Genomic DNA, 8,923 nt, shown 5'->3' on the forward strand with positions numbered 1-8,923 from the left:
GGAGCGCGGCCCCGCGGGCGGGCGGAGCGCCCATGGCGCGGTGCGGCCGCTGCCGCCGGTGCCCGCTGCGCCCCGCGCCGCCGCCTGCGCCCCTCCCGCCGCCCGCGCGCGCCCGCCGGGGCGGGGCCGGCCGCCGCACCGACCTGCGCCGCGCTTAAAGGCGCCGCCGCCGCCGCTTCTCCCCCCACCACCCCCGCCAGCCACCCCCCCCACCCCCGGGCCCCGCCGGCGGTACCGGCCCCGCCCGCACCGGCGGCAGCGGGGAGCAGCGCGGGCCCGGGCACGGCGTGGAGGGCGGGGGTGGGGGGGCGGGGGGGGCGTGCTGCCCGCCGGCGGAGCGCGGGGATGGAGAAGGGCACGGAGAGGCGCGGGCGTTGCGCACACCCACCCACGCGTGTGAATTGCGCACACGGACTCCGGTCCGTCCACCCGCGCGTTGCACGCGCAGGCAGGTTGCGCACACGGGGCACGGCTCGCGCACACGCGCGGCGCAGACGCGGGGCGCGCACATACAGCACGCGCGTGACACCCCCCCCCCCCCCATGTGACTGCCGCAGGCTGTGACACCCCAGCACGCGGGGGTCCCCGCACCCCACCCCGGTGCCAGCCCCGCCATGCCGCTCCGGCCGCCCCCGTGGGGGGTCACTGGGACAAACTGGGAAGGACTGGGAACACTGGAATGGACTGCAGGCACGGGCAGCGGGGAGGGGGGGTCGTATCCCCGCGGGGGCTCAGCGGGGCGGAGGGGGCCGTGGGTGCAGCCCCCCTCCCCCAGCCCGCCTGGCACCCATCCTGGCAGCCGGCGTCGGGCCCAGGGCGTGGGTGCCGGGCAGGACGGTGCAGAGCCGGGCCCGGGGGCCCCGGCAGCAGAACGGGTCGGATGGGTGCGCGGGGGGGGGGGGGGGGGGGAAGGGGGGGACACCCCATAGCCGGGCTGGGTGCTGGGGAGCCGCCCGGGGACCCCCCCGGGCACCCGCCGAAGGCTCCGGTGACTCACCGGGGCCTCTCCCCGCCCTGGCCGGCAGCCCCGGCACCCTTCAAAGGGGAGCAGGAGGAGGGCGAGCCCAACCGGCTCATCGGGGTGCTGTGCCAGGGGGGGCCCAGACGCCTGAGTTCCCTCCCCAGCACCCCAAGGGTGCAGCCACGGGTTTCCCACGCACAACCTGGGGAGCTGGGGGGTGATAGGGCACCCCCGTTCCTTGGGGAAACTGAGGCACGCAGCCCCCCACCCCCCCCGCCCCTCACTGCGTACCCACCTGCGGGGGGGGGTCCGGGCTGGCAGCTGAGGCCGAGGGGTGGGGGGCCCCCGGCCCCTCTTTGAATTACAAATGGGCTCCAGCAAGCACGGCCTTTGTCTGCGCCATTGTGCAGGGCTGGCGGAGGCCCCGGGGGGGGGGGGGAGAAGGGGGAAAGGCAGCCAGAGCCCCCCCCCCCCGCCCCACCTCACCCGGCTGGTGCCCCCCCTTCCCTCCTGACCCCCCTAGGGACATGCAGCTCAGCAGTTCTTGGCTTTATTGAATGGAGGGAGAGGACATTTTCCCTCCCCAGGGAAGGGACCAGGGCACTGGGAGGGTCCCCGGCCCCACTCGGTGTGGGGGACACACCACACACCGCAGCTCCGATAGCGTCAGTCCTTTGTCCCGTGGGAGCGTGGTGCTCTGTGAGGCGGCGGGGGGGAGCCAGGCGTTGACCGGCAGCTCCCTGCCACAGACGGGCCCTGAAGCGAAGGTGATGGGCGCAGCCCCAGCCAGCGATGAAGGCAGGATGATTCAGGAGGCCCCGAAGGTCCCTGGTGGGGGGGTGGCGCGGGGTGGGGGCCCAGGACTCAGGCGCTGTTGACACCCATGTTCTGCATCTGCTCCTCCAGCACCCGCTCACTTCCCCCCCCCGGCTTCTTCTTGCCCCCCTCCTGCTGCTTCTTCTGCTTCTTGGAGAGTTCCTGCTCGATGGGGGCTGGCTTCACAAACCGGATCAGCTCCCGGAGGTCTGGGGAGGGGGGGAGAGCAGGCACCACACATCACACCCCCCAGCCTGGCAGGAGGGAGATGTAGGGGGACCACTGGGACCCCCCCACAAACACACCCCCCCAGGCTGGGTGGGCAAGGGAGGGTGCTGGGCATTACCTGGGGGCATGAAGTCTCGGAGCTTCTCCGGGACACGGATGCCCTCCTCCGTCTGGTAATTCTCCAGGATGGCGCAGATGGTGCGGGTGGTGGCGCACATCGTGGCGTTGAGCATGTGCACGAACTCCACCTGTGGCAGGGATACGGCAAAGGGGGTGTGTGTGACACGGTGAAGGCGAGGAGGGGACGAGCAGCAACCCCCACCCGGACTCCAGCCCAGCAGCTCGACCTCACCTTGTCCATCATCTTCTTGGTCTGCCCATAGCGGATGCGCAGGCGGCGTGCCTGGTAGTCGGTGCAGTTGGAGCAGGACACGAGCTCGCGGAAAGCGCCAGAACCAGGGAACCAGGCCTCCAGGTCCAGCTTCTTACTGGCAGCATGGTTGAGGGAGCCTGGGAGACAGGGGGGCAGCACTGAGCAGGGGGGGCTCCCACTCCTGCTTGCCCCCTGCCCAGAACGTGCCCGTCATAGGGCAGCATGGGCTAAAGGGGTGAAGCTTCCGAGGTGACTTTGGAAGTGACGTGAGGCTCCTGCACTGCAGCAGGGAAGGCTTGAAGGGGTGTTTAAATGGGATAATTTTCCTGGGAGAGTTTTCAGAAGGAGTCGGGACACTCAAACTGTCCCTCTGGAAGGGACAGTGGGGACAGTCCTGGCCTGGTGCAGTGCCCACACCCACTCCTGGTGGACCAAGAGCAAAGCAGAGGATCTCTGCAGAAAAGCAAATGTCTCCTTCTTCCATGCCCTGGGGCTGAGATACCTCCTCCCCCTCGCCAGGTCTGGGGACAGACACCACGGGAAAGCTAGGCAGGGACAAAGAAAGCCGAGCTGGGAAGTGGGTCAGGGCCACAGTGACACCTGAGGCGCTGGCAGAGGTGGCTGGTCCACCGAGGCACAGAGAGGTGGCCCCGGTGCCACGCAATGAGGAAGCCCCTGCCCCTACCCGAGACAATGTTGACGATGTGGTAGGGGATGCCCAGGGACTGGTAGAAATCCTCTGCCGTGGCTATCATCTCCTCAAACATCTCCCATGACTTGTTGTCGTGGGGTGAGGCGTAGACAAACTGCTCGATCTGCAAAGAGAAGGGAACCCCAACTTGGCGCCGGCCCCAGGTACAGCCCCAAATTCCTGGCGGGAATGCCACTGTGCTCCTCTCACCTTCTCAAACTGGTGGACGCGGAAGATGCCGCGGGTGTCACGGCCGTGGGAGCCCACCTCCTGACGGAAGCAGGTTGACAGCCCCGCATACTTGATGGGCAGATCCTCTGGCTTCAGCCACTCGTCCCGGTGCAGGGCTGCGATGGGCTGCTCTGAAGTGGCAATCAGGTACTTCTCGTCGATGGAGCTGTCGTCGGCCCTCTCGCTGCCTTTGCCGATCACCTGTGGGGTGGGACAAGAACCACCGTCCCCTTTTCCCAGCTGCTCCTGCACCTCCGGGGACAGACGGTCCCTGGCAGATGCGCAGGCAGCCGCTCTCCCTGCCTGCACATGGACAGGCAGTGAGGCTTTCCGGGGCCGGCGCTCAGAGCAGGGATAGGACAGCTTGGGAAAGGGAGCAGCTGCTGTTTGCTGCTTGTTTGGCCTCCTTCAAAAGCCCCAATGGCCTCCTGCCAGTGAAGCTGGGGACAAGCCACCTCCCCGTCACCACATCGCCATGACAACTGTGTCAACTGCGAAGATGAACCCCGGAGATAGGGAGCAGAAGGGGGCTGCCGAGGCCTCGCCGGGGCAGAGAGGATCTCAGCTGGCTCCCTCCCTGCGGGGGAAGCCACATGGTGGTGGCTCGGTTGGAAAGCTGGTGCCTGGAGGGGCCAGCGGGTGCCAGGCGGTGAGACACGGCGACCCGGCAGGCATTGAGCCGCTCACCTTGTAGAGCTCCTCGTCAAACTGGCTGAGCTGGGCCACCTCCTGCATCACCTCCTTCCGCATGAAGAACGGAGTGTAGACAGGAGTGTAGCCCTTGGCACGGAGGCTCTGCAGGGCGTACTGGATCAGGGCCTGCTCCAGGAACACCAGAGGACCCTGGGGGACAAGGGAAGCCACCGCCTGTCACACACACTGTGCCATCCCTTCTTGCTCAGCAGGTCCGGGAGCAGATGGAGCCCACGCCAGCTCCAGGCTGTTCTGTCTGCCAGGCTCAGCATCACCCTCTTGAGTGTGGCAGGGTGCCTGGAGTGGATCTGGAGGCTACCCAGGCCATGCTGGCAGCACCACCGAGACCAGAGTCCATCCGACGTGATGAGCCAGCTCAGCGCAAGTTTATGCCACCACAGAAGCTGCCATCACTGCAGCAAGCTTGTTTCAGGGGTGGAGAAGCCATGACCCCTGCCCCCCCCTCATTTCCCTCAGGTCTCCCTCCGGCTCCAATCATTTCCGTGCCCCCATGGGGGTCTGGGCTCGCACCTTAAGGAAGTAGCCCCGGCTGCCCGCGACGACCGCCCCCTTCTCTCCCTCGTAACCGTCCACCATCACCACCAGGTCCACGTGGGAATACTTCTTCCTGCAGCTGCAGTCACCCCAGACCCGCTCCACCTTGTTGTCCAAGTCCTGCACCAAGACAAAGAGGAGGGGGAGCCCATCACCTCAGCTCCCCAGGGTGGTGGTGACACCAGTCTCCATGTTGCACTGTGCCCAGTTTGGGATCCCACACTACAGAGCCTGGAACCCCAGTCTTGATCCCAGCCGGCCACTTATTATGCGGCCACTTGGCAGCCAGCCCAGCCCAATTGTGTTCCCCCAGCAAAATATTCCTGCCAGATGAATGAAGGCAGCAGAGGGAGATCCCAGCCCCCCGGCTGGAAGCGAGTTTCCCATGTATTCCCCCAACAATGGCCATGTCCAGCGTTGTCTGAGCTGCTCTTTGTCTGCTCCCAGCAGGAAACCCTGTCTTGTCATGCAGATTTCATTCACCCGCCTGCTGATGTTGGGTTGGGGGGACCTCCCCGCAGTGAGCCCCCCACTTGCTGGCAGTTGTCTAGCTTTGATGAACCGTTGCAGCCGGCCCCGAGCAGCCCTGCAGCTCTGGGAGCACTCTTGTCCCTACCTCGTCGTTGCTGATGGGCACTGAGGGGTGGAGGAGGTTCCCGATCTCCCGCAGGCTCTCAAAACGTTCTGCCTCCAGCCTCATGCGCTCGGCGTCACACTTGAGGATAGCTTCGTCAATGAGGAGACGGACTTTCTTGATCTGGGATACCTGCAAAGCCTGTGCAGGGACCCAGGTGAGGTGGGGAAGGGAAGAAACTGCTGGGGAGAGGGGGGCTGGCAGCTGAGCACGGTTAATCATGGACCCTTGCCTCACCGACATGGCTTCTGGAGTGAAACTGTGGACTGAACACATCAAACAACAGCCCCGGAGGACAAAGGACCGACATAAGTCAGGCTCTGAAAGGGCCTGAGCAAACTACGGCATCACACAGCACCCGGCAGGGACAAGGGGGAGCAGTCACCTCCCATGGCACCAAAAGCAGGCCAGCACCATGCTCATTAAACATCACGGTTAACGAACTGGGAAAGGGAATGGGCAGGGAGGAAGGGACTTGCAGAGGACATGTAATGACTGAGGCTGCTCAAATTCCCCAGGGAAGCGCAGGATGAGCCCTGGGCTGGTGAGCTGCCATGGACCAAGGCTAAAATGGTCTTTAGATGAAGGACACTGAGCAAGAGCTGGTTATTGCTGGCATGGGACAGGAGGAAATAAGGGTCCTCCTGGCAGGGGGTTTAGGCAGTCCCCCCTCGCTTGGTGCTGGGGCTTCGGGCACCTCATGCCACCAACTCGGGCAATTAAAGGCAAATCTCTCGACAAACTGGCTGGCCAGTGGCACAGTGGGGTCAGACTCACCCCGAGGACGTCAGCTGTGAGCTCGTCGAGGTTCTGCACACTCTCTGGTATGGACTCGTCCGTCCCCACTGGCTCTTTTTTCTGCAGGAGAAGGAAAAAGAAACCATGGCAAGGTTAAAGACCAAAGCTCCAGAGTAAAAATATTCGTCAATGATGTGAGGGAGAGACCTGGAAAGCAGAGAACTAGGGGAGATGCCACCAGTTAGTAACGACCCACCAGTGAATCGCTGCCAGGACCGTCTGCCTTCATGCCTCACCTTCATCTTGTCTCCAATGGTTTTGCTGCACAGGTTCTTCAGCTTGTTCAAGTTATCGGCACGAAACCTGCCTAGAAAGCAGAGGGGAGGGAGCCATCAGCCAGCCACGTGAGTGGCATTGCAGGCTGGGATCCCTGTTCGGCACCAAGAGAGGCTGTGAAGCCTCAGGCAGGAGCAAGAGAGGGGATGGCAGCTCCAGGAATGTCCATCGCTGCCAGCCCCAAGCATTTCAGAAAGACAAGGGAAGGTTTGATGGTGTGAGAGCATGGTGTGGGCCTGGCCATGACGCAGAGCAGAGATGCGGGGACCAGAGGGCTCCCACGCAGAGGTGTCATTTGAAAAAATCCAGTGTGACACTGCACTGGGCCACGGCCCCACCAGGACCCCCAGGCCGAGCTGGAGGCACTGAGGGCCGAGTGGATCCAGGGCTCTGGGGCTGCAGTGATGAGATTCAGGCTGTTTGATGAGGGGACAGGGGTGGTCCCCCTTGGTGACACCAGGGCTGGGAAGGGCAGAGCCCAGGACACAGCCATCCCCTCCTGACAGGGCAGCCCAAATCAGAGACACACCAACACCAGGGATGTGTCAACCCAACAGGGTGACAGCCCCATCTGCAGGCAGGATCAGACCCACAGGGGATGATCCAGAGTCAGGAAACACAAAGGGTTAAAAGCCAGGGAACAGGGCACGGCAAACACGACCCTGGCAGCCTTCCATGGACCCCACGGCACCAGCACCAGCAGACGCGGGATTGCATCAGCCGGCTGCTCGCCAGCGCGTCCTGCCAGCCCTGCACCTCGCGGTTATGCGCCAGCGCACCCCGCTGCCGGGATGGGCCGGAGTCCCGCGGGGAGGGGGCTGGGGCACAGCCCCCACCGCCAGCCTGGGAAGCTGGCTGGTCCTGTGGGATGAAAGGCCCTCGGATAAAATTAAGGCAGTGATGACGGCATGGCCGGAGCCAGGGGACGCGCCGGGTGTGATTAAGAAGGGCAGGGCTCATTCACATCAAGGCAATGGGATTAAAAAGGTGTTTAAAGCTGTCTCTTTCATCCTGTGGCAGCGGCAAGGGGACCGGGGTGCCCTGGGAACTGTGGGTTTCTGGGGTGCCCACCCTTCCTCGCCTCCCACCACACCCTCCTCTGCACTTGGGCACCCAAAAACATGGGTCAACGGCAGCTCCCACTGCCCGACCTCCCACCTGGGCCAGAAGCGATGGGGCCTTTGCTCCTGCCCCCTCGAACCGCCCAGGCACGGGTTTACCCCAGCATGTGGGGGTGGCACCGTGTGGGACATCCCCCCGCCCAGCTAGATGCTGCAGCAGTGCAGCTCCAGTGGCAGCGTAGGGAGCGGATCCCTGCGGATCACCGGTGGGGCTGGATCACTGGTGGGGATCCACGTGCAGGCCAAGGAGGAGTGCCACCAGGGATCTGCCCCCAGGCCTGGGGAGGAAGGACGGGGGGATCCACTGGGAGAACCTCTCCCCAGCCCTAGGGAAGGGGGTGAGGGGGATCCACCGAGAGAGCAGCCCCTGGCCCCCGCAGGGATCCACCCACAGGATCCCCCAGTTCCAGAGGGGAAAGATCCACCGAGGACAACCCTCGGGGCTGGGGAGGGGGGCGGCAGGGATCCCCCAAAGGTCACCCCGCTGCGGTGAGGGCGTTTGGGGATCAATCTGGGGACAGGCTCCTAGCCCTGTGGGGGGTGGAAGAGAGGGATTCCGGAAGGATCCCCCATCCCTGGGGAGAGGAGACGGGGGACAGGCCGCCAGGCTGGGGGGTGCTGAGAGGGGTCCCCCAACCCGGGGGCATAGAAGAGGGGACATGCCCAGCCTGGGACAGAGGGTCCCCTCGGGGGGGGGGGGAGGGGTGGTGACAGGCCCTCCTGGGGGTCCCCCAGCCCCGGGGTGTGCCAGCTCCCCTCAGCCCCCCCCCCCAGCCCGGGGGGGGGGTCTGCCAGCCCCCCGGCCCGGCCCGGCCCTCCGCCCCACGTACACCTCCGCCAGGCGCCGTCGGCCCGCACCAGCGCGTCCACCAGCGCCGGGTCCTTGAAGCGTTTGCGCTGCATGTCCCGCACCATGGCGGGGTCGCCGCCCTTGTCGGCACGGAACAGATCCAGGTCCAACACCATGATGGCGGCGGCGGCGGCGGCAGCGACGACTCCTGTCAGCCCCCGGCGGCGGCCGCTCCCCAGCGCGCATGCGCGCAGCGGCGCATGCGCAGAACGTCAGACTGCGCAGGCAGCGCCGCCGCCAGGCGGTGCCGGCGGGGAGGGGGGGGGCGAGGGCGCGTCGCGGGGAGCAGCGCCCCCTGGTGGAGCGGCGGCCGCGCGGCGGCGCGGGTGCAGCCCGGTGGCGGGTCCGAGCATCCCTCGGCACCCCGGGGACTCTGGGGGTCTGCGTGGGCATCCCCGGGTGTCCGCCCATCTCCCTGGCTAAACCCAGCCCCCCCGGGTATTCTGGTGGCCCCCGGGTACCCCCACCCCCCCTCCCGTGCCCGCCGGCATCCCCGGGGGGGCCTTGGGTGTCCCCAAGCGTCCCCCCCACAGCACCCCATGGCACCCCAACATTCACCTCCGTCCCCAGCACCGGGCACCGGCCCCCACCGGGGGAACTGACCCTCGGAAATGCTGGCTTAGGGCGGCCACCCCCCACCACGGGAGCAGCCCCTCACCATCGTCCCCAGGCTAGGAGCCAGACCCCACTGTCCGG

General features: G+C 65.9%; 1 protein-coding gene across 2 annotated transcripts; it reads right to left on the reverse strand.

The window, feature by feature from the left end:
- Positions 1 to 1,495: 1,495 nt before the first annotated feature.
- On the reverse strand, positions 1,496 to 8,401 carry SARS1 (seryl-tRNA synthetase 1). Of its 2 annotated transcripts, XM_049832700.1 has the most exons (11): positions 8,208 to 8,401; positions 6,217 to 6,287; positions 5,960 to 6,040; positions 5,165 to 5,323; positions 4,525 to 4,668; positions 3,988 to 4,143; positions 3,280 to 3,501; positions 3,064 to 3,193; positions 2,358 to 2,515; positions 2,124 to 2,253; positions 1,496 to 1,986 (listed from the first exon to the last, which is right to left on the reverse strand). In XM_049832700.1, the coding sequence occupies exons 1-11, from the start codon at positions 8,341 to 8,343 to the stop codon at positions 1,826 to 1,828; spliced, it is 1,548 nt and encodes a 515-aa protein (XP_049688657.1). In that variant the 5' UTR covers positions 8,344 to 8,401; the 3' UTR covers positions 1,496 to 1,825. The 2 variants fall into 2 exon arrangements, with proteins under 2 accessions (XP_049688657.1, XP_049688658.1); XM_049832701.1 differs by lacking the exon at positions 8,208 to 8,401 and having other exon boundaries at positions 6,177 to 6,287.
- Between the last annotated feature and the right edge of the window lie 522 nt (positions 8,402 to 8,923).

This window comes from Accipiter gentilis, chromosome 29, assembly GCF_929443795.1.
Source record: "Accipiter gentilis chromosome 29, bAccGen1.1, whole genome shotgun sequence".
Taxonomy (NCBI): Eukaryota; Metazoa; Chordata; class Aves; order Accipitriformes; family Accipitridae; genus Astur; species Astur gentilis.